General features: G+C 37.2%; 1 protein-coding gene across 1 annotated transcript in view; it reads left to right on the top strand.

Moving 5' to 3' along the window:
* Positions 1 to 26,306, top strand: part of LOC150093365 (succinate--CoA ligase [ADP-forming] subunit beta, mitochondrial-like) — a 257,429-nt gene that overhangs the window by 46,134 nt on the left and 184,989 nt on the right. The window contains exon 3 of the mRNA XM_090414021.1: positions 24,405 to 24,504. Within this exon, the coding sequence (XP_090270147.1) occupies positions 24,405 to 24,504 (100 nt within the window). The remainder of the gene's footprint in view (positions 1 to 24,404; positions 24,505 to 26,306) is intronic.

Raw genomic sequence — 26,306 nt, 5'->3', positions numbered from 1 at the left:
GTTTAAATATGAAAGATTGTTCATAGAATCAGTCTCAGCTCTAAAAAACTTTCCAAACTTCAACAAATTTGGGTGCATGAGACTGCCCCAAATTTGGGAAGCTTGTAGAATACCAGCCCGACAGCCAAGACATCCCAATATAGCCTGCTAGGTGGCACCGTTAAGACTCTAGGAACAACAGTAGTTCTCTCTTCTGCCTCATTTGCTTTTTGTAGTGCCTACGTATGTATGTTCCCATGAAGATGGCAATGTGACATTGCCGAAATATATGAGGTATTTATTAAAGTTTCTTTTAATTAGTATTCCAGTATACATTGTAAATTCTTTAAATAATTTAATAGTCATGTGTTACCAACGTATAAGCCTTTCTACAAGAATTCTGATCGTACTGCTCTCTTTACTCTTGCAACTGATTATTATGCTTCACCTTATGCCACCTCCATGAATTCTTCATCCATTTCACTCCTACCTTATTTAGCCTTTTCACTTTTGGAATGCACTCAAACATTGCTGCTATTAATTAGTCCTTCATCACTGCCCAGCAGTATTTTTCTCCTTTCCATCCTGCAGCTGCCAGTTGTATCCTACGTTTTTCATAATCACTGGCCTTTTAGTTCTGCATACTGAGTTCTCATATGACTGGCTACCACTGAAAACTAAACATACACACGTAACCACAGTAATTAAATTATTTTTAATAAGTAAATATTGGTAATAATAAATATTGGGGTGCTTAAGGGTCAAAGCTGTATAACTGAGAGGAGACCTCCACATAGCCTTTAAAAGAATGCGGAGAACCGACCAGGGCTTCTGACCTAATGTCCAATCCTCACCTTCTCGTGGTGCACCCTGTTGGGGGTATCTACTTGGATACTGAACGGACAAGGATGGGCTGGCAATTTGGGATTTAGCCGACCAAATTGTATTCTTATTGGTTAAACCAAAATATAGAATGATGGTACAACATGACAAAATTTCATGCCAGCTGGGGCGTCGCCCGGTTAAACAAGGCCCCCGTTGTTTTCGCCAGGGAACCAGGGCGAACAGCGAAAAGTCAGCTACTGGAACAAATCTGAAAATAAACCCCAACTCAACATCACCAGAGTTAAAGATCGGTACAATCAACGTAAGAAGCCTGAATGGCAAAGAAATGGAGCTAGCTGAGGAATTAGATAAGTACCAGATCGACATAATAGGGGTGACTGAAACAAAAAAGACCAAAACTGGTGAGATCTTTCTGAGCAATAAATACAAAATGTTATATTCAGGCAATGACAATCAAGGAAAAGAAGGAGTAGCCATAGTATTCAACACAAAATACGAGGCTAATCTTCTTGAATGGCAGTCAGTCTCAAGTAGAGTAATGTGGGCAAATATGAGAATGGGGAACTGGACAATGAGACTTATTTGTGCCTATGGTCCCACAGAAGGTTCTACTAAGGTAGAAGTGGAGGAATTTTTTGAGGCTTTAGAAAAAGCAACTGACGCAATGAAAAATGAAAAGTTGGTCCTTGTTGGGGATCTAAATAGCAGAGTAGGAAATGATTGTGAGACATACAAAAATATTTTGGGAAAATTTGGAGAAAAGAGCAAAGCTAATAATAATGGCAAATATCTGTTGGATTTCTGCTCAGGACATGGACTGGTTATTACTAACACCATGTTCCAACATAAAAATGTGCAAAAATTCACATGGAGAGAAGAGGCTAGGAATAAGAAAAGTCTCATTGACTATGTTATTGTTGATAGTGATGTTTTCTCCCTGGTGCAGGACACCAGAGTGTACAGAGGATTTGAAATTGGAAGTGATCACTATTTAGTCTTGAGCAGGATAAAATTGAATTTCATATTAAAAACAATAACATGATTCTTATGTAAGAAAGTTTTAAAGCGAATAAAAGTTGAGCAGCTCTTAGATGTGAGCTGTAGACTAAAATACACAAAGATTATTGAAGGAAAAATGAAAGAGTTTGAGAACAGGAATCAAACCTTGGAGATTCAGTGGCAAACTCTGAAGAAAATATTGATTGATTCTGCCAGAGAGGCATGTGGTGAGGTTGTTTGTAAGGATAAAAAAATCAGAACTCCTTGGTGGACACAGGAGGTTAAAGAGGCAGTGAAGGAAAAGAAGAAAGCATACCAAAAGTTCCTGTCAAATAAGTCAGCTTGTGCTCTTAGAGAATATAGAGACAAATGCAAGAATGCTAAACACTCTGTAAAACTAGCTAAACAAAAGTCATGGGAGGACTTTGGCAAGAATATAGAAAATAAATATCAAGAAGGTGGCAAAATATTCTGGAGGTTGTTGAAGAAGCTTAAGAATGGAGGAAAGAGTGCTATAAAAGGAATTAGAGATGATAAAGGTGACATGAAAATGGGAGAAAAAGATATCCTTGAAGTATGGAGTAATTACTTTGAAAAACTGCTAAATGAAACAAGCAGTGATAACAGCACAGTGGTAAAAAACACTGACCAGGCATGCAGTCAGGAATACATATCCATACTTGAAGTTGAAAAAGCCATCAAAGGCTTGAAATGTGGAAAGGCAGCAGGAGTAGATGATATTCGACCAGAAATGCTGAAGTATGGTGGTATAAGAGTCTTACAGTGGCTGCACTGCATAGTTCAGAAAGCCTGGACAGAGGGACGAATTCCCGATGATTGGAGTAGAGCTCTCATAGTACCCATATATAAAAAGGGAAATAAAACTGCATGTGAGAATTACAGAGGTATTTCCCTACTTAGTGTTCCTGGCAAAATCTATGCAAGTATACTTGAGAAACGGTTGAGAAGAATTGTGGAAGAAAAGCTTGGTGAAGAACAAGCTGGATTGAGGCCAAATAGAGGCTGTCAGGATCAGATCTTCACTTTACGACAAATAGTCGAGAAAGCATGGGAATATAACAAAGATCTGTATTTAAGTTTTGTCGATCTGGAAAAGGCATATGACAAGGTGCCAAGAGAGAAGCTATTCAATACGCTGCAGTTATATGGTGTCAGTGGGACATTATATCAAGCAATACTTAGTCTTTATTTGAGTTGTAAGTCAGCAGTTCGAATTGAAGGAAGTACAGGAAGATGGTTTAATGTTAAATCTGGTGTGAGACAAGGATGTACATTATCCCCTCTGTTATTCGTTATCTATATGGATCACATTATGAAGGAAAGTGGTATTAAACATGATATCAAAATTGGAGATGTTAATGTCAGCTCTTTGCTTTATGCGGATGATGTTATACTTCTAAATAAATCCGCTACAAGTCTGCAAGATTCTCTGACTAAATTGAATAGCTCTTGTAATAGATATGGTATGAAGGTCAGCAATAAAAAGACAAAGACAATGAAAATAGGCAGAATCATTGAAAATGTCAACTGTGTTGTGAATGGAGAACCTGTGGAACAAGCTATTTAGGCACGATTTTTACTGAAGATGGTAAATTAAATATAGAAATAGACAACAGAATCAGCAAAGCTGGTATGGTGGGAAGTCAATTGAATAAATTCATATGGAATAAGAGAGAAATTAGTCGGAACACTAAATTAGCTGTATACAAGACAGTTTTCAAACCAGTTTTAACTTATGGATCTGAGAGCTGGGTCAGAAGTAAAACACTTGACCAAAGACTAGAGACTGCAGATATGAGAGTCCTGAGAAAGATTATAGGCGTGAACAGATGGCATCATTGGCAGTATCATATTAAAAACGAGGATATTAGGAAAGAACTTGACATTGTCAGCATCCAGGAATGCGTTAGCAGAGCTAATCTCAGGTGGTATGGTCACTTAAACAGAATGGGCGAGGAAAGATTAGCAAAACAAGTGTTCTCTGCCAGGTTGGCAGGAAAACGACCGAGAGGAAGACCAAGATATAGGTGGATTGATACGGTACAAAGTGCTTTAGACGATAGAAATATAAGATCTGATAATATTGGAGTGTTGACAAGTTACAGACTGATTTGGAGGAAAATTGTAGATAGGAAATTAATAATGATGTAATTTTTTTCATGTAGTACTATCATATCCTGTACACCCCTTGAGGGTACATGGCAAGAATTTGATGATGATGATGATGATGATAAGTAAATATTTCGTCCTAAGTATCTTAGGACATCGTCGGTACAGTTATTTCAAACAATACTAGGAATAATATACAGTTAGGGCACATGCTTACGGTGGAATCTCACTATGCATGCAGTAGCGTTATAGAATTAAATTAAAATAAATATATCTGATTAAAAATAAATTAAGATTAGATTAAAATAAAATAACATACATAAATTAATTTTACACAATTAAGGATGACAATTTCCCAGACTTGAAGGATAGTAAGAGCATCATTATGGTTTAAGTTGGGTCTGTGATGTAGGGCTTCAGCACTTTCTTTATATAAACACTCATGTTTATATGAGGATCTATGTAGAAGTTTGGTGTTTTTCCATTTGATCCTATGGTTTGGTTTTCAACTCCGTGTTGTGTGAGGCCAGGTTTCTGCAGTTTGATAATACAGATATAGTCTTGATGTTCAGAGATGTGTTTACTAATAGATCTTCCTGTTTGTCCATAGTAAGACATCTTACAGAAACATGGAACTTCATAAATGCCAGGTAGCATCAAAAGTGAGAGTTTGTCTTTAGGAGAAGATAACAAATTCTAGGATCTGGTTGATTGGTTTGTAGGTAGCAACAAGTTTGTATTTCTTGATAATTTTTGACAGACATTTGGAGATGCCTTTGATATATGGAATGGGAATCCAATGACTTGTTCTTGTCTAGTTGATATATGGGGAAGTGACTGATGATTTTTTTGAGTCTTTTTTGGATTATATCCATTTAGTATGGCTGTATTTTTGATGATTTACAATTTTTGGTTTAAAGATTCTTTGAAGGAGCAAAATCTGTGTGCTCTGGCTACTAATGATTTAATGATGCCATATTTTTGAGAAGGATGGTGAGAAGATGAATTGTGAATGTAACAACCTGAAAACTTTGTCTTACAATAGACAGAAGTGGAGATGGAACCATCTTCTTTTCATTGGATGTGTAAATCCAGAAAGGAGATAGATACCGTGTGAAGATTCTTTTTCTAGTGTGAATTTGATGTGAGGATGAAAAATGTTGATTTTATCTAGAAACAGGTGTACTTGTTCAGAATGACTCCAGACAGCAAAGATGTCATCAACATATCGTAGTCAAATTTTTGGTTTATGTTCAAACGTGAACATTTTTTCTTCAAGGTGTTCCAGAAAAAGGTTGACTAAATTTGGTGATAAGGGAGAGCCCATTGCTGTTCCTTCCTCTTGCTTGTAAATTTTTTCTTTCCATGTGAAGTATCTGGATGTAATAACAAATTTCAATAATTCCTCAATATCAGATGGAAATTTTTGAATTAACAAGTCTATTGTTTCCTTGTGGGGCATATTAGTGAGGGGGGACACAATATCGGAGCTAATTAGCATGTTCGTTTCTGACAGTTGAATGTCTTTTATTTTTGTGTAAAACTCTGTGAAATTTTTAATTGATCAGCAGAGTGGCCTATGAGAGGATGGAGAAGGTTAGACAAAAATCTTGATAATTTGTAAGTCAGGCTGCTAATAGAATCCACAATGGGTCTGAGTGGAACATTGTTCTTGTGAAGTTTAGGTAAACCATATATTCTAGGAGACCTAGTGTAAATGAGGGTGTATTCTTACTTATTTTTATTTATCTTACTTTTTTATATCTCAGCCTTTATTCTATTCCTTTTTCTTTCAATCTTATATTATTTTAATCTCGATATCGTTATCTTTCTTTACCTTTACTCTATACAGTCAGCTGCGCCTTTGTAATATTGTTCTGTTCCTTCCTATATATGTTTTCCCTTAATGCATAAACTCCCTTTCTACTAACTGCCTTCCGCACTTCGCTTCTTATTCCTCGAACACCAGAAAATTTATTTGATAAGCGCTGCGCCACCGAAGTTCGTTTCCTAGCAATAAGATATGGTTAGTGCGTCCAGTAGTTTTTCCCTTTAAACACAAATTACCTCCAATTAATTATAGTATACAGTCGTGGTCCACTAATTATTCTCTCTATTTTTCTCCTGGGTTCCTGCAAATTAGGCTCTAATATTTTTTGGAACAGTGCATCGTATAATTAAAATTCAGGTGACACTCTATTGACAATTGAAAAACACATTTATTTACAACTAAACAATTTACACTATAATTCCTTTAAAGAGACATTCTCAGTTTAACTCTTAATAAAAACTATCATGCTAGAATACACTTTCAATTCAAGATTATCATGACACAAATATTCATTCCTTTCCAATACTAAATTAGTATCCTAGGCAATTGTACTGCTATCAAACTGCTAACCTTCAACTAGTATACATGATCTTCAATCACTTATCAAACATTAAAATTCATTCATTAACTCTGCCCAAATTCAACACCTTAAAGTTAACAGTCCACTATTAAAGTTCTCCTATAATTCACAAAACAGAGTAAAAGGATCAAACTCTCTTTAGGGCTGCTACCCAGTGTGCCTACTTATTCCTTGGCTTCGAGTTGGAGCTTTTCCTTCCGTGTCAGGTTTTGACTCCCTTCATACACTGGCTTTAGATTTATCGACGCTGGCGGCTTCTGGGATGCTGTCTCTCTGGCACTTAGGACGAAAGGGTTAAGCATGAGGGGTGTATGTGCGCGTTTAACATAATGGAGCAGTTCCTCCGAGCTCGAAATTTCCTCTCCATGGAAAATAGCTCCCGGCGAAGATTGTCATCAGGTCTAGTCTCTGCCTGGCGGATCGGCTCCTGTCATCATCCCTTCAGACGTCTGCCATGGCTTCTTCAGAAGGTCGCGTCCTCGATGGCTGACAACTGATGGAAGACCCCATATCCGTTCTTCGGCCAATGCCTTTATTCATCTTCTTTCGGATCCCTGCATGAAGATATTGGACCCCTAACATTCTACACGATCTCTTGATCTTTCACTTGCACTGACCATTTCTTTGTTCTCCTACTGCAGTCTCTTAATCCTATTTCGTTGGGCAGCGGAAGCTCATCTGAAGTTGTCAGTCAGTTTGACACTGACCTTGAAGGTGTTTAAGTGGAGTTCACAAACAACTTTCATATGTCCTTATAAGGAGCTATCATACAAAGTTTCTGGTGGCAAGGTATTGCCTTTGTTCATGACAATCTAGAAATTTCCTTTCTTAAAGCAATAAGTGCAATCAATTCCCGTAGGATTATTTACGTTAACATTTAGCTTTAACAATATACAGACATACAAGGTCAATTTTGTAACAATCTTATAGGACTTGACCTCTGTAAAAATTTATGTAAATACTTTGTCATTTTGAAGCTACATCAAATTTTTTCAACAGCGTGGTATGTTCTGAATTTTTTTTAAGGTTTCTTGATCTAAGGAAGTGGTTTCATCGAGTAACTTGTCCAGTTTCTTGAGCTGCCTTTTTTGTAGGATCATAATCTAGTTTGGTGTATGTATTTTGATCTCAAAGTAATAAATTCATTTTACGGTCATATGAATTGGTATCTAAGACAACAGTGGTATTTCCTTTGTCGGCTGTGGTGATGACTTTTTATTTCATTTTAAGGAGTTAAGAGCTTTCAGTTCTGATGGTTGGCTATTTCGAAACTGTTGGCTTCAATATTGGATAGATCGCTGATGTTTCTTTCAGTGTTGTGTATGAAATCTAGATATGGAATACATTTAGGTGAAATGGAAAACTTATGACCTCATGCTAATACATTTATTTCATCTTCTGTTAATGGACGACTAGATAAGTTGACAACCCATTTTTCGGTCAGTAATTTGTTTGTATTTTTCTATGATCACTCTAACAATGTAAGGTATTTTTTATGTAGATTAACATTGCTTTGTTTCAAATGCTCTGCTGCCCACACTTTTAGAAATATTAGTAATCAATTGTAGCAATTCTCGATTTAATGTACTTGACAATTCAGCTTGTAATTCTGTGATTTTGTTGCCAATTAATGTTTAGAAACTCATAACTGATTAAGTACCGTATTTCCCAAAAAATAAGACCACGTCTTATATTAATTTTTGCTCCAAAAGATGCATTAGGGCTTATTTTCAGGGGATGTCTTATTTTTTCATGTACAACAATCTACATTTATTCAAATGCAGTCATGTCTTCTTCTGGAACATTGTCATAACTCTTCAAACCCCGAATTACGGCTTGAATTTCTTGCAACTACATTTCCTGTAGAACCATTGGCCCAATCTCTTATGTCCAGCAATAGAGCTCTCCTTAAATGAGCACTTCTTGTCCATGTAGCCTGCTCATAGTGCATTGGCAACACATAGAAAGTATTTTACCTTGGGTATAATAAATGTTAAAGATACCAAGCTATTTTAAACCTGGTTTTACTCTATTTCCCAAGTAAGCAAACAGACATTCTTGTGTAGAGGCTTAAGTGCTGTGAGGACATTATGTTGGAGGTTTAATGGATTTTTTACAACACTCAAAAAGAATTAAATTAGAATTTAATGCTTCCTATATTTCGTCCTAGTCACTAGGACATCTACAGGGATTACAAAAACAATTAATGTAACATGCACACAAAAACTTACAATACTAAGCCCAACCATGTGGGTGACACTAAAGTCCTATCTAGGTGGAGCGCCCTCTAAGGGCGGTAGTAGGTGGCCTGGAATGTAAGGTGGGACCTCTGGTGATGAGTGTTTCCCAAATCTTTGGAAGCTTAATGCAACCGTATTTGTTAAGATTTGGTTGGTTTCTGAGAGCTGCTGCTGCTTCTAAGAAAAGTCTCTCTTTCTTGAATTTGCTGTGGTGGAGCATGGTGGTTTTCTTCCATGATACTCTGTGGGTGGTGTCCAAAACATGGTCAGCCAAGCCTGAATGGCCATAGTTGTGTTTAACGATGTACGACTTGTGTTCCTCCAGGCGGATGGATGCTGATCTGCCTGTCTGTCCAAAGTACGCAAGCTTACAGGAACAGGGTACTTTGTAAACTCCAGGCAGAGAGAGAGGAGGGAGCTGATCTTTCGTAGAACGGATAAGTGTAGCAAGTTTGCGGTAGGGCTTATATGCTGTGTGTAGGTTATACTTTTTTAGTATCTTGGCTATTTTTTCCGAGGTGCCTCGGATGTAGGGTATGGTGATGGCATTTTTAAATTCTTGTTGACGAGAGGGACGGGGAATGGGGGAGGAATTGATTATTTTTTTGATACTGTGTTCGCTGTAGCCATTGGAGAGGAAAGTTCTGTGTATGTGGTTAAGCTCAGTAGTGAGGGCGGTTCCACTGGAACAAAGATTGTGGGCTCGTTTTTCGAAAAACGAGCCATAGACTCAGTCCCACTCAAACCTTCTATCTGGCTAAGATATGTAGATGATGTGTTCTCCATTTGGCCTCATGGCCCAGACACGTTAGACTCCTTCCTCGGTCATCTCAATAGCCTACATCCAAGAATCCAGTTTATTATGGAAAAGGAAAAGAACAATTGTTTACCCTTCCTAGACACCTTAGTCACGCGCCTGCCTAATGATACACTTGCCTTCACTGTATACAGAAAACCCACACACACAGGCAGATACATTCACAAACTCTCCCACCACCACCCCTCACAACAATATGGCATCATTAAAACCCTTACCAAGGGAGCCCCCCGTCCCTCTCGTCAACAAGAATTTAAAAATGCCATCACCATACCCTACATCCGAGGCACCTCGGAAAAAATAGCCAAGATACTAAAAAAGTATAACCTACACACAGCATATAAGCCCTACCGCAAACTTGCTACTCTTATCCGTTCTACGAAAGATCAGCTCCATCCTCTCCCTCTGCCTGGAGTTTACAAAGTACCCTGTTCCTGTAAGCTTGCGTACTTTGGACAGACAGGCAGATCAGCATCCATCTGCCTGGAGGAACACAAGTCGTACATCGTTAAACACAACTATGGCCATTCAGGCTTCGCTGACCATGTTTTGGACACCACCCACAGAGTATCATGGAAGAAAACCACCATGCTCCACCACAGCAAATTCAAGAAAGAGAGACTTTTCTTAGAAGCAGCAGCAGCTCTCAGAAACCAACCAAATCTTAACAAATACGGTTGCATTAAGCTTCCAAAGATTTGGGAAACACTCATCACCAGAGGTCCCACCTTACATTCCAGGCCACCTACTACCGCCCTTAGAGGGTGCTCCACCTAGATAGGACTTTAGTGTCACCCACGTGGTTGGGCTTAGTATTGTAAGTTTTTGTGTGCATGTTACATTAATTGTTTTTGTAATCCCCGTAGATGTCCTAGTGACTAGGACGAAATATAGGAAGCATTAAATTCTAATTTAATTCTTTTTGAGTGTTGTAAAAAATCCATTAAACCTCCAACATAAAGCAAACAGACAAGCAAGTCAAGTTTGCACCTGCAAGTGTTGCAAGTCTAGCTGACCCTGCATGTAGTGCAAGGCCAAGGCAACTCATGGTAAAAGTAGAATAAGCTCTGCTCACTAATCTTAATATTTACCCATAATGCAAAGCACATCTGCTGGAGGAGATGTATGATGCTTTGTATTAAAGGCAAGGGGCTACTACCCAGACCGGTTTCGACCTTTATTGAGGTCTCATCAGTGGGAGCCAGGCTAGAAATACCAAGATTTTAGTAATACAGAGCTTATAGTATTTTACCAGAACAAGTTACCATAAGGTGTTTTAACCTTATTAAATAAAAATCTCAGGAGAAGATATAAATGTAGAAAGTATTTTACCTTGGGTATAATAAATGTTAAAGATACCAAGCTATTTTAAAACTGGTTTTACTCCATTTCCCAAGTAAGCAAACAGACAAACAAGTCAAGTTTGCACCTGCAAGTGTTGCAAGTTTAGCTGACCCTGCACGTAGTGCAAAACCAAGGAAACTCATGGTAAAAGTAGAATAAGCTCTGTATTATTAAAATCTTGGTATTTCTAGCCTGGCTCCCACTGATGAGACCTCAATAAAGGTCGAAACTGGTCTGGGTAGTGGCCCCTTCCCTTTAATACAAAGCATCATACATCTCCTCCAGATGTGCTTTGCATTATGGGTAAATATTAAGATTAGTGAACAGAGCTTATTCTATTTTTACCATGAGTTTCCTTGGTTTTGCACTATGTGCAGGGTCAGCTAGACTTGCAACACTTGCAGGTGCAAACTTGACTTGTTTGTCTGTTTGCTTACTTGGGAAATGGAGTAAAACCAGGTTTACTCCATTTCCCATTCAGTTATTTTATCCCATGAATTCTTCACCCAAGTCGAGACCTCTTGCAGGCTAGGCTTCACAGTTTCCACACTGATTTCTCTCCATTCTATTTTCACCGTAGTCATTGATTTCCATGTGGAAATGGTCCTTGAATGGCTTGTTTATTGCAATATCAAGAGTCTGGAGATAGGCAGTCATTCCTGCGGGAATCATTATTTGATCTATTTACTCTCTGCAAGGAAGTTCTTCATATCTTTAGCGCGGTGAGTGCTGGCTGAATCCCAGACTAGCAGACCTCTTTGCCCACCTTGCAAAAGTAGCAACATTAAATCAACCCACTTTCTTATAACTCCTTGTGTGCACCAGGCTTTTTTGGTTTCAAGAACATAAATGCTTGAAACACATTCAATCTTATCTTTCTTACCCTTAGTGATGATTAGAGGTGGGACTTCCTTTCCATCCAGACAAACTGCCAAAATACAGGTAACACATGCACTTTCGTAACAGTGGAGGGAATGTAGATTGACGAGGCACCCCTCTGATCAATTGTCGTTTAAGATCCTTGGCCCATAAACACTGCAGTTTCATCCATAACAATTATGTTGGAGAGTTGGTATTTAGAAAAGTCGATGCCAACAACAAAGGACTTGAATGCAAGTGCACGTTTAATAACTTTAGTATCTTCCAGCTTGAACAATGCTGTTGATCTTTATGACAGTTCATATCGCCGAAGGAAACCATCCAGCCAGTATTGTGATGCTTTGAATTCTTTTGGGGATATTTCTAACTATGGTGCCATTGCAAGGGCAAATGCTTGAATATCAGCCATGCTCACAACCAAAGCCTTTGCTCTCCTTCAGCAATCCATTCACAGATGATGTCTTCCAGCTCAGGAAATAATGGTTGCCGACCTGATCCACACTTGCGCTTCTTAGCATTTCCCTCATCCACCTGTTGACTGAGGTTATCATACTCTGCTCACCATTTTTGGACCATTCAGAGATCCAACTTCTTCTCTTTGCAGAAAGACAAGATTCTTGCCCCGGGAGTCCTCCATGATTCCTTTCTTGTACTCAATGGAATAGGCCCTTCTTTTTGCACTCATCTTGTCTAAGGGTCAAAATATTATTCCCTTTAAATCTACCATTAAATAAAATGTTAATTGAAGACTTACAGGAGTGGCAACAAAAATGATGACAGTTAAGAATGATGGTCCACACAAAAGTGACAAAAAATTGCAGGCACCAAAATTCAGAAAACTTTTCTTTATTTCACATGAGTGCATTAAGTACATCCGTTACAACACACGACATATTGAATTCTGAAGATTCATATTAGACACAACCACGTCCGTTTGTTATCAATTGCACACATTATTCGTGTGTTGTGTCTGTACTCCGATTGGTCATTCGGCAATAAGTCTCAAGTTCATCTGTTTACATAGGCGTTTACCTCTCTTCCAAAGGTGGCTGCTTGAGTATTTACAAATACTTAATTATAATTTATATTATCATTTATTTTAAGTATTAATGTCAATAATATTATATATTAATAATTCAATACGTCCGTCATGTGTTGCAACAGACGTACTAAATGTGTCCATCTGGCTGACATCCTTAACTGGGGCTTATTTTTGGGGTAGGGCTTATATTACAATCATCCTGAAAATCATGCCAGGACTTATTTTCAGGGAAATACGATAGTAAAGAATGGCTCGCTTTCTGATAAATTTTATGAGCACCTGTTGATTTGATAACTTCGTAAAGTTTAGCAAACGTGGGAATAAGTTTATCGTGTCTGCACTTTTTTAAAAAGGAGATTCTGGCATATAGCTTAGCCTGTTTCAATTGAAATTTCACAAGACTTTAGGGATAGTAAGAATGTCATTACTTACTATGGACAAACAGGAAGATCTATTAGTAAATGCATCTTTGAACGTCAAGACCATATCCATTTTATCAATACCATACAAGTCTGGTCTCGCACAACACGGAGTTGAAAACCCAAACCATATGGAAAAACACCAAACTACATAGATCCTTATATAATCATGAATGTTTATATAAAGAAAGTGCTGAAGCCCTATGTCACAGACCCAACTTAAACCGTAATGACGTTCTTACTATCCCTAAAGTCTGGGAAATTGTTATCCTTAATTGTGTAAAATAAATGTATGTATTTTATTTTAATTTAATCTAATTTATTTTTAATCAGATATATATTTATTTTAATTTAATTCTATAACATGCTAGTGTATGCATAGTGGGATTCCATTGTAAGCATGTGCCCTAACTGTATGTTATTCCTAGTATTGCTTGAAATAACTATACTGATGATGCCCTAAGATACTTAGGATGAAATATTTACTTATTAAAAATAATTTAATTACTGTGGTTATGTTTGTATGTTTAATTATGAATACTCTACAGGTTTCACTATATAATAATTGAGTACCACCCAGTTGATCACCTCATAGTTACTCTTGTCAGTTTTAGGAAGATTAGATGTCCCATTCACAGTCACATTGTCTAATAATGTTGTAAGATCTAAGATTCTCTACCATTGTATGCCTTCCATTAAAATATTGCCTAAAATGGTTGCCTCTCAAGAACTTAGATTCATTTTCTTCATGTCCAGATGATTATTCATTCCAGTCAATATTATCATAATTAAAATCACTCATAATGATTACCCTTTTTCTTGTTTATTAAACTGATTTGCCTATACATTTCTTTGTTTTCACCCTCCACATTTTCTGGCCCAACATCTAACTAAATATCTCTGGCTAACCTCTACCTCAAAACCACTGCCACTGTTCCTTCCTTTCCCCCCCCCACCCCCTGTATTTCAACCTTGTATAGCCATAATTTCCTATGATCAACACTTCTCTCCCATTCCTACCTTTTTTGTCCTTCCTATCTTCACAAAAAACATCATACATTTTTATTCCAGTCAGGATATCATTCTTATCTAACCATTTTTCACTTATTCCAATTGTTTTCAGGTGAATAAACTTAATCAAGGAACAACTTCATCTCCCTTAGTTCTGATACTTTGGCATTTGTAAATAAGTACAGCAACAAGTGTAAGTAAGACTGTTCTATAACCAGTCTTATGATGCTATCCCTCTTCTTTGACTTTTCCAGAAGCTTCTTCCCACTTACCTTTACAACCCCTTATCCTATATATCTGCCTAAGCTCAATTGCTCCCAGTGCATTACAGGCTTTCCCATTCCAGTGTTGACCATCCCCGTACATGCGTTCATTAATGTTTCTAGAATCCAGTCTTCTAGCATACCATTCATGATTTTTTCTTGCCATCTCAATTCATCATTGTCACACTTAGCTAACATAATAGCTACTCCTCGTACCACACGCTTGTCTTTCACTCTCTTCAATAGTCCATCCTCACATTCTCACTGTTCCCAGCCAAATTATTTGTTCTTGCAATCACCACTAGTCTCATACTCATTTATCTCTCATATCAAAAGCATTAACCATTCTATTCATCCTCCCTCCTGGAAAGCATACCTTGTGAACTCTCTCATCTACCACATGATTTAATAATGGAATCTCTATACATTGGCTTGTGAGTCATTTGCCACTTTTTTTCCCCTCCATTATTTTTCATTTTTATTATTTTGCATCCAATCATTTATATCTGCACAATGTCTAATCTTATTTTGCATACACCTCATGTTTCTCATCTTAATCATGTGATTCTTCATGTCTTGCATTCTGTCATTGGCCTCTTGTTCTATCCTTGTCAGTTGTGCTCACTTTAATTTTGGCAGTCACACTCACTTTTGTTCTGTCATTCGTGCTCACTTTTATCATCAAAAATAACACCAAAAAAAGAATTATACTGGAAGATTGAGAAGTGGAGGAAGTAGTTTATATAACTTATTATTATTATTAACATCAGACCCCTATAGTCAAAAGATTCATTACAGAAAGTTCAGCTCTCATGCAAAAAGTTCATTGACCCCAATGCCTTAAATCCACTCAGTTTCTGCATTCATCATACTTTTGGACAATGTATTCCACTCTCCATGCAAAGAACCTGCTGCTCAATCCCTTGCTTACACCCAGAGATGGCCTCTTGTTCTACCCTTGTCTCCTTCTACTCCATGAAAATTTTCCTTCACATTAGTCTGGTGACAGTCCCTCACATTCCCCTTGCCTCTTTCTCTATTTACAAGGTTCCATAAATTCCATTCCCTCAATCTGTCCTCATCCCTCATTCTACAGATCTGACACTAACTTATTGAACCCTTCTGTGGACCCTCTTTAAGATGTCTAGTTTCATCTTGAAAATCAGGCCAACAAATCTGCACACAGTAGCCAATATGCAGTCTGATTGAGGGCTTATACAAGGGAACTATCACCTCTTCGCTTCTACATGTCACGGTCTCCGTCATCATTGCCACAATCCATTGTGATGTTCTTACAATTCTGGCAGTGTGACCTCTAAACCTCAAGTTTCTGTTCGCCATCACTCCCAGATTTCTCATCTCTTCCACCTCTTTCAATATTTCTCCATTAATTGTATATTTTGCATCCCAACCTTGCCTTCCTAATTTCCAGACCTTACACTTTGCAAAATGAAACTGATAGCTCCACTCACTTGCCCACTTATATAGTCTATTATGATCCTCCTATACAAGGCCACATCTGTTTGGCTCCTCATAGTTTTTCTCCACTTTGTATCATCGGCAAACAGCTTCATATCTCCACTTAAACCTTTCTCAATATCATTGATATACAAGTAATAATGATCCCAAATTGTTAAGGTGGAAAAGGTGATCTCAGCATGTTAGGATCTGCACCCCAGTTGGAGGAGGTAAGCTTTTGTAGCATAGTTTCTTGCATTCACTTTTGCCTTTGTTTTTTCTTAAATGGGTTTTATATGAGAGGGTGCGATCGAGAGTCACACCGAGGTAGATTGTATGAGTTCCAGGATTGTTCTATTTTAGAGCCTTCCCAAGATATCTGTAGCTTCCTGTTGGCTTCCTTGTTGTTAAGGTGGAAAAGGCCAGTCTGGGTTTTCAAGGGGTTTGGTTTTATAATTGATTGCTGGTATAGTATGTGGTTAGACTATTTAAGGCAAGTGATAGAGTAGTTTCAATGGACTTGAAATTTTTTGATTGAATAGCTGTGGCAAGGTCATCAGCATAGATAAAATTTCTAGTTCCTGGAAAGATGGGGAGATCATTGACGTAGATATTGAAAAGTAATGGTGATAACACACTTCCCTGGGGAACCATTTTTTGGAGGTGCCAGCGGCTCTTCCTACCCCCCAGGTCCACGTAAAAGCGTCTGTTTTCCAAGAGTGACTGGATAAGGATGACAAGGCGATAGTCTCTAGTTATTCTGTATATTTTATTTCTGAGTGTGAGATGGTTTATGGTATCATATGCTGCAGTTAGATCTACAAAGACTGCTCCTGTGGCTAGATTTTGCTCATAACCATTTTCTATATATTGAGTACGTTGAGAATTTGTGATGTGCAGGATTTGCCTGGTCTAAAGCCAGCCTGCTCAGCAATAAGATAGGGTTCAATTAGGGGTTGTAGCCTATTCAAAATTAATCATTCATAGAGTTTAAAAAGGTTGCTGAGTAGTGATATAAGTCTGTAATTTTTTGCTTCTGTTGGAGTTTTCCATGGTTTCAGAAAGGCCACCACTTTGGCATTCCTCCAGAATAGATGGTATCCTTAGAATTCTGAGGCAAGTCTTGTATAGGTTTAATAACCATTCTTTAGTCCTGTTTCCAAAATATTTAATCTGTTCATTACAGACATCATCAAGGCCTGCAGATTTTCAAGGTTTTAATAGGTTTATGGCAGCGTTGAGTTCAGTGATGGTGAAATCTGAGTTAATCATATTTTGTTCCTCACTTGGGGTTCTAAGTATCTTCTTTTTTGTGTAAGGTCTTGCAGCACCTTCTCCTCTGTGAGTTTCTTGCAGGCAGAGCGCATTGCAAATATTTGCAATGAGATCTTGCTTGACACTGAAGAAACCTTCAATATTAAATGATATTATTTTTAGGCCTGGACCCAGGTAGGATCCTTTAGGGCAGAAATTTGGGAGCATTTTAGTTCAATCACTTGCGTTTGGTTGATAGCAGCTTTAGCTTTCCCCTAATGGGTACTAACAGGGTGCAGGAATGAGAACCTAGCTGCTGCGCATCCCATCCAATGAATTGTTACATTGCTAAAACATGACCTCCCTCTAACAAACCCATGCTGACCATCATAGTGGAGCCTACTATTATAAACCTTTTCCAAATCGTTATCCTCACCAACCTTTCTAATACCTTGACAACAACTTTAGACATACAAATTGCTTATAACTGTAACCATCATCTTACCCCCCCCCCTTTTGTTTTTCCCACTTTCCACTCCTTTGGGGCTTGCACAGCCATAAGACTCATGTTAAATACATGTGCTAAGGGTGCTTCCTCAGAGTATGCTGGGGAATTAACAGCACCCTTAACACATCTCTTCCACAGTAATGCACTGTTAAGCTCTGCTGCCTTATTAACATCATTTACTTAATTCCTCATGTATCCCCTGTTCACTCACTATCATTCCCTCTGCACTCCAGCTTTTTTTTATATTTGACCCACACACACAAAAGATCACAAGGCCTAGACCTATAGCAGGTTAGTGTCATTTACTAGCAAGAGTATAAGAAGAAAGGAGGAATCTGTTCACATTTTTTTAAAAAGCTACATGTTGTATTCTTTGTGGAAGGCTGAATGGGAGAGGCCCTTCCAAAGAAGAGGAGGCAATGAAGTTGGTTTGGTGAGTATCAAAATAGCCTGCAAAAAAGGTGTCGGTTAGCAGTGGCTCTTGTTCTAATAATTTTGGAGGAATAAAAGTGGTCAATTTGGCAGAGCACTGTCCATGAAAGTATCTGTGGGAAAGGTACAAGGCAGAAACTGGACGTCTATGAGAGAGATCATTAATTAACTAAATTGCCTTCTTCTGGATAGAATCAAGCAATTTTCGATAGGATTTTGATGCACCACCCCAAATATGGGAGCAATATTCTGTGGTTGGGTGGATTTGGGATTTGTATAGAGTTGGCAGCTGTGAAGGTGTGAAGTAGTTCTTGTGTGAAAAAGTATACCAAGTTGGCAGAAGCTACAGTTGGAATGTGTTTGTGCCAGGAAAGGTTGGAGGTAAAGGTCAGTCCAAGAAGGGAAATTTAATCATGTTTGGATACTTGGATATGATTGAAGGTAAGAGAAGGGATGTGAACTCTTTTGTGTGTGAGATCAGACAGGACTGAGTTTTGGAAGCATTGAAGTCTACAAGATTGTCCTTTTCCCCATTGGGATATAGCTAGAACTTCAGAATTTAGGCCATTGGTAATGGTGGATCTTGAGGATTCTAATACTAGCACTACAAGGTTTGTCAAATGAAAAGGAGGAATGGAGTGTACTGTCATTAGCAGAGTGGATGGGATTGGAATTCTGTGAGAGTAGGTCATTTATAATTAAAAGAAACACACATATTAACCACACAGTGAAAATTATTTAATTGTAAATATTTCATCCTAAGTATCTTAGGACATCATCAGTACAATAGTTTAAAACAATAATAGGAATAACATACAGTTAGGGCTTCTCCTAAGGACAAACTCTCACCTTTGATGTTGCTTTGCATTTATAAAATTCCATGCTCTTGCAAATTGTCTTACTTTGGACAGACAGGTAGATCTGTTCAGAAACGCATCTCGGAACATCAAGACCACATTCATCTTTTTAAACCGCAAAAATCTGGCCTCTCTCAACATGGAATTGAAAATCCAAACCATAGGATCCATTGGGAAAAGTCTAAACTTTTACATAGATCTTTATATAAGCATGAACGTTTATACAAAAAAAGTTCTGAAGCCCTACTACACAGACCAAACTTAAACCGCAACGACGTTCTATTCCTAAAGTATGGGAAATTGTCATACAAATTGTGTTAAATAATTGTTTTTGGTTTTTTATTTTTTTTGTGACACGTTACGCACGTTTAATGAGATTCTATTGTAATCATGTTCCCTAACTGTATGTTATTCCTATTATTGTTTTAAACTACTGTACTGATGATGTCCTAAGATACTTAGGATGAAATATTTACAATTAAATAATTTTCACTGTGGTTAATACGTGTGTTTCTTTTGATTATGATCACACCACAGGTTTCATTATGTAAAAAAAAATATATTATTTAAAAATTAAATAATTTTCACTGTGGTTAATACGTGTGTTTCTTTTGATTATGATCACACCACAGGTTTCGTTATTTAAAAAAAAAAAAAAAAAGGTCATTTATATACAAGAGGAAGATAGTGGGTGAAAGAATGGAACCCTAGGGTAATACTGTATTGGTGGGGAAATCTGAGAAGAGGAAACCGAATGTAAGTAACCAGTGAGAAAGTGTTGGTGATCCAGTTGCAGTGTGGATTACAGACAATATAATGGCAGTTTGCTAAGTAGGCTCCTGTACCACCCGATCAGGTTCCTTTAAAATGTTGAAGGCAACCATGTGAGCTTCTCCAAATTTTTCCACGGTCTGAGTCCAGAGGTGGATAGTGAAAGCTAGAAGATAGGCTGTAGATCATGAATGATGGAATCTGTACTGTTGGTCACTGATTGGCTGATAGGTCTCTAGGTGGTTCAAGAGTTGGTCGTTGATGACCTTCTTGATTTTAGAGAGAACAGAAGTGAGAGGAATTGGATGGTAGTTCGTTGGTTGACTTATATCGCCTTTCTTTGGGATGGACTGGATATGGGCCTGTTTCCATGCTGTAGAATAGATGCCAGTTGAATAGGATAGATTGAAGAGGTGATGTAGGATAAGTGTTAGTTCTGGGGTCCAAGTTGTTAACACAATAGGTGGGATACTATCAGGACTAGATAGTTGGTTGTTGATGACCTTCGTAATTTTTAGAGAGAACAGAAGTGAGAGGAATTGGATGATAGTTCGTTGGTTGACTTATATCGCCTTTCTTTGGGATGGACTTGATACGGTCCTGTTTCCATGCAGTTGAATAGGATAGATTGTAGAGGTGATGTATTATAAGTGTTAGTTCTGGGGTCCAAGTTTTTAACACAGTAGGTGGGATACTATCGGGACTAGATGCCTTGTTTGTGCTCAGGTTATTGAGAATTCTTTGATTTCTTTCTGGCAGAAGACTCTGGGTGATATATGGAGAGAGCAATTCTTGGTGGAGTGGAGGTAACTTTGCCCAGGTTGTTGATGCAGGAATTGGAAGAGAAGAGTAATATCAGTAAGTGGGCCTTGTCTTTAGGTGAAGTGACTACAGTGCTATCCAGATATGAGATTGGTGGAAACCTGAGTGGACAACAGTTGTTCTCAATAGCCTTGGCAAGGGACCTGAAAGAGTGACTGCCATTTGGGCAGGAGGCTAGCTTGTAGCATTTGACCCTTTCAAAGTCTGATTTAGATTTGGTGATGATTCTTATATGGCTGTTGCAAGCTGTATTATAGGCAGAGTAAGCAGCTGGAGTTTTGGTCTTGAGCTATTCATGGTATTTATTATTATTATTACGGGCAACTCCAAGGAGTCCTTAGACTAATCAAGGGAGGCCCTAAACATCACGTCAAGTACTATTCATGACTCTTAACATGATTCTTGCACCTCTCATTCACCACTCTCCAAGTAAAAAATTTAGTTCTAACACCCTTGCTAACTACACTCTTGCTCAGTTTCCATGATGGCCCCTAGTTCTCCCATCACCGCACGTGTTCTGAAAAATTTCCTCTGAATTAATCTTGTAAAAACCCCTCAGTAATCTGAATGTCTCAATCATATCACCCCTATCAACCAGTTTCTGTAACCTACAGATCTTCAACCTGTTCTCGTAAGGTTCATTCCATAGACCTGCTACCATCTTTGTCACTCACCTCTGGATCCTCTCTACCTCCTCCTCACCAAGAAACCCTGGTGCCCAGATCTGCACACACTAGACAAGATGGGGTCTTATCAAGGTTCGATAAAAAGGAACAATAACCTGCTTGTCTCTGCTCATCAAAGTATTCTTCAGTAACCAAGTGATCTGATGAGCTGTTTTAGCCACTTTTGCTATGTGCCCCCAAAACATTAACTTCCTATCCACTAGCACTCCAATGTCTCTGGCTTCGTCAATTAAACCTCTACATGGTATGCAGAGGTTTTTTCTTTTACTGCATTGGCACACTTTTTTTAAGAAGAACCAAAGATTGGGTGGTGGCTGTGAATTTGGAGTGGAATAAGGGATGTAGGCCTTCATTCTTGTGACAATAATTTTTGTTATTTGGTCTGAGCAAATATTTGGATTGGGAGAACTGAAGCAATATTCGGAGAAATAGAAGTCATGGAGGTCATGTATGGAAAAGAAGTCATGTATGGAAAAGTCATCCTTATAGTGCCAAAGGACAAATGCCTAAGAACCGGTGGGTAAAGATTGTTCTGTAGCAAAAGAAACTTGTATGAGGTTGTGATCTGAGTTACCAAATCTGAGATCAAGTGTATTGGCAAGTTGGATGGTGTTGTCAGGTATTCTGGTATAGTACGCCCACAGATGCGAGACCCTTCGACACTTCTGTGCATGTCACAAGAAGGAGAATCCATTCCAATAATAGGGTAATCTTCATCGCAGAAGATGGATAATCAATCCATCTTCTGCGACAACAAAAATCAAGGTACTACTAGTACAGCAACAGACAAGAAAGCATGTGATTTCACATGTTGGCGACCAATTCGTACATCCTTCATTTCTTTCTTCCCTTCAGCATGAATCAATTATTCTTGGCAAGTCACCAGGCGAAGCTCTCACAAGTGTGGACATACTATAGGCAGATTGATGACCTTGATATCACATTCATGAGGATGAAATACTCGTTAAAACTTCATTAACATCATCCTTTTATAGTTATTCTTTCTTCTACTTACCACATATTGAAAGAACTCTGTAGGATTTTTCTTGACTTGATTGGCTAATTTATTTGGGACAAATGAAAATCAGAGGACCCACAAAAGAAATTTAAAAAGATATATGGGGTAGCACTTTTGCTTTGTTCACATATCAATTGGAAGAAATCCTGGATATTTAGGATAGCTTTGCATAAAATGATAGTATATTCATTAAAACGTATTCCCTTTATAATGGCATTTTTACCTCTTAATTAATATTAAGAGCTATTATACTATTGTGTAATGATGTTCATGGCTGTAACACTAACATCTAAAGTACTATAATTTCAAAATACTATAAATAGAAAGTCACCCTTAAAAAATATGGGTTAATATTTCTCTCAGTATTATCATTCATCATTGTAGAGTATAGGATATATCTTAATAATGTCATTATGTAACTTTATTATGTAGTAAACATATTAAGATGGCTGTGTGAAAAAGCATAATTTAACATTACAAATATTTTTACAAATTGTTTATGTTAGTATATTATTAGTTTTGGTTTCATAACATGTATTGTCGGCACTTGCGATGTGCCCGTTATTGATGTTTTTTTTGTCAAAATGAAATGTAAAGCATTTAAAAAATTTATGTACTTAATGGATTTGGATAGTTGTGTGACTTTCAGAAATTTTATCGTAGTTTAAAATTATCTAGTGTTGTGTTTTGAAAAGACGTTCTCATTATGCTAATGGAGACATGTCAGCCATGTTTCCTCGAACCCTTGTGTTCGAGGAAACGCTGATTGGAAAGTTTCATCTGTCTTAAGGATGCCAGATATATTTGTTATTTCTACTGAAAAGGCGATGGAATTCACTCAATTTAGATATGTTGTTTTTGAAGTAGTAGAAGAAACCTTTTTTCCTTCGGTACAGAAATGAGTAAACTGTGCGTCAAACTGAACTGCAAGAGGTAAGAGTATTTATGCTTCTGTGAGACAGGAAGAATAATATTGTGTGCTACATAAAGGTAATAAAAAAGGATCCTATGGAAAAGAAGAAGAAAATTTTGTATCTTAGGAAAAAGGCCTTAACAAAGAAACTGACTATGAACATTTTGTTATTCTATAAACAAGGAGTTTAGTCTGGCAGACGTGATTAAGTATATGTTAAACAAACCAGAAAATGATAATCAGTTTTGAATGAGTCCGAGAATAAAACAAAAAGACAAACAAAGATTAACAACAGCAGAAATGAAGTTTATGAGAAAAACTGCAAAGTATACCCTATTTGATCACAAAAGAAACGAAGATAATATGAAAGAATTAAACCAAGAACCAGTAATTGAAAAAATAAAAAAATATAAACATAGATGGATGGAACACGTTCAAAGAATGAAAACAGAAAGATTACCAAAACAAGCCTTAAAGTACAAGCCATTAGGAAAAAGAAAACCAGGACGTCCTCTTAAACGATTCAACGATGACTTCTAAGGCCGGAACAGGCCATACTAGGCCTAAATCCTTGATACGTATGATGATGATGAGTTATATAATTTTATTTGAAGTGTATATATTGTTTTAGTTTTATTAAATGTGTATATTTTTTCTTTTTGGTCTTGAGTTAGTGATTTTCCGGATTCTGAAAGAAACAGTTAAAATCATTGCACCAATCTGAATTGAACCCTTGTGTAATAATAAACACTTGGAATTAGAAATAATCATTATAGAGATAATATCAAAACAAATGAGGATTAATAAATATCAAAACTAATAAATTAATAAAACAATATATAGAATTATGTAATATAGAATATAGTAAAGATGGGGCAATTGTTTATCAAAACAATTGCCCCATCCAGTATAATTAATTAACTAATAATCTCTTCTAATAATAGCTGTATATGTATAATATATTTTACTGAATAAAAATGAAATTGGGAATGAAGTGCATTGTGTGCAGTTTTGTTTCCTTGTGGAAACAAAATGCCAAATGCCAAAACATAATGACATTTAAAGTTGCATATTCACTTCTTTTTTTTTTAATCAGTATGCAACTGAGCAAAATTTATGCCTGCTCCGTTAGATTTAATTCAAGTTATGTTATTACAAGACTATCCTTGGAGAGAGCATCTTCAAGAAAGGATATTCTTGTGATAATCAATTTTGGATTAATTGTTCAACAAAAATTACATTTGTTGAGAATATCTGGTTATATTTAGATTTTGTCACTAAAAACTAATTTGATTATTTATTTAGGAGGAGGTGATTTTGTCATAAAAGCTCAGGTTCTTGCTGGTGGTCGAGGTAAAGGTGAATTCGAGAGTGGTCTGAAGGGTGGTGTGAAAACTGTATTTTCGTAAGTATTTTGATACAATTTCTTTTTTTAATTAAGAAATGTTAATTTTTTTAACTTCCTCTTGGTGCTAAGACCATATATATGTAAAGTAGTTTGACTGCTCATTGCCACATCTAAATACAACTGTTTTGACAGAATGCATTTTTTGACTATGAGACTGTGAGATACGTTCTAATCAGAGTAAACTATTTAGGCCATTTTGAAAGAAAGGAATGCTACTCCAAAAATTGGATTCTGAAATACAGGCAGCCCTCGGTTTACACCTCACTTCCATTCCTGAAAAAATGGGTGTAAAACGAACCCAATTTTAATGGGAGGTACAAAGTTATGTTCCGGCAAGTCAAAAAATATGCACGTGAAGTATGTGTAACATTATTATATTTAAAGCTTTGATAATACATACATATATATTTGTTAAAATAAAATTATTAATAATGAAAACAAAACAAAATTATATACAAAAAATATGAAACTTCGAATGGATGTTACATATTTCAATGTTGAAGTTCCTGGTTTCGGATCACCAGCATTTTTTTTTTTTTTTTTTTTGAAAAAATTATCCAGTTTTAACTGCCTAGATTTTCTTTTTCTTTCTTTAAGGAGTTCAGTGTAAGGTCGAATAGATGCGATTACACTCCTTTTTACTTTCACACTCCATTCCCAATCGTGGTCTATTTCACAGAGTTCATCAGTCAATTGTCTCTATGTTTGCAAGGATACATACGCTGTAAATCGGCTGTTTTTATATCTCTCAGAAGATCTTCTTCATTTTCTTTCTCCTCCTTTGGATGTTGACTTAATTTCAGCTGATTATTTTAAGTCTCTTCATTGGAAAGTGGTTTATAATGGCTCTCTAAGACTTCTGTCACATCTTCAGCTTGTTATTTATTTAGCATATAGCTCACACATGAAAAGTTACATTAATCCTTAATATATATGGACATAGTAATAGGCATATGTACAATAATAAGACATAATACAGTCATAAGAGACACTCAAGAATAGGCTACAACTGAATGTCTAGGTTGATTATCCAGTCAATTGCACTTGGTGTAGCATGGATGAAGTCTGACAGGTTTCCACTGTATGCATGTTGGACACATTCTGCTGTAATATGATTAATTTTCTGGTGGGGTGATCCACAGTTCCACCTGGGTGAGGCAATCATGCCCAATTTGTAAAGGCGGTCTGTACATCTGCCATGGTAGGTCAAAACCCGAAGGTATCTGTGTTGGGTCCACTAATTCATTGAAGACCCCTGTTGAAGTGTTACACCAGGACTCTTTCCACTTCTCCTTCATGTTGAAACTTGTCTCTGCAAGATTTTTTGCTGTTAAGATTGGAGGGTGCCTTGACTTTAGCCTGTTTTTATCTAGGGGTGGGATGTCTTCGTGGATTGGAAGATTTTAGATTTCCATGATTTTGCTGTATTCATGTAGAAGAAAGTTGGCCGTATGGAGGCAGAATGTTGCTTAGCACTGGGAGCCAGTAGGTTGGGGTTGATTTTATAGAACCAGAAATAAGGCACATAGTGGAGTTAAGCTGAGCATCAACCAAATACACATAGATGCTGTTCAGCCATATGTGTGAGCAGTATTCAGCTGTAGAGTAAATGAGGCCAAGAGCAGTGCAGCGAAGCATTGTTGCTGAGGCACCCCAAGTTGTTCCACATAGTTTTTGCAGTATATTGTTTCTTGTTTTTAGCTTGGATGCTGTGTTAATGAGATGTGGTTTAAAAGATAGTGTTCTATCCAGAGTGATGCCCAGATATTTCTGGAATCTGTTGTAGCATAGCAGTGTGT

The sequence above is a fragment of the Typopeltis vanoorti genome, chromosome 24 (assembly GCF_054136105.1).
Source record: "Typopeltis vanoorti isolate ZY-2024b chromosome 24, IOZ_Tvanoo_1.0, whole genome shotgun sequence".
NCBI classification, from domain to species: domain Eukaryota; kingdom Metazoa; phylum Arthropoda; class Arachnida; order Uropygi; family Thelyphonidae; genus Typopeltis; species Typopeltis vanoorti.
This window is presented reverse-complemented; position numbering and strand designations above follow the sequence as displayed.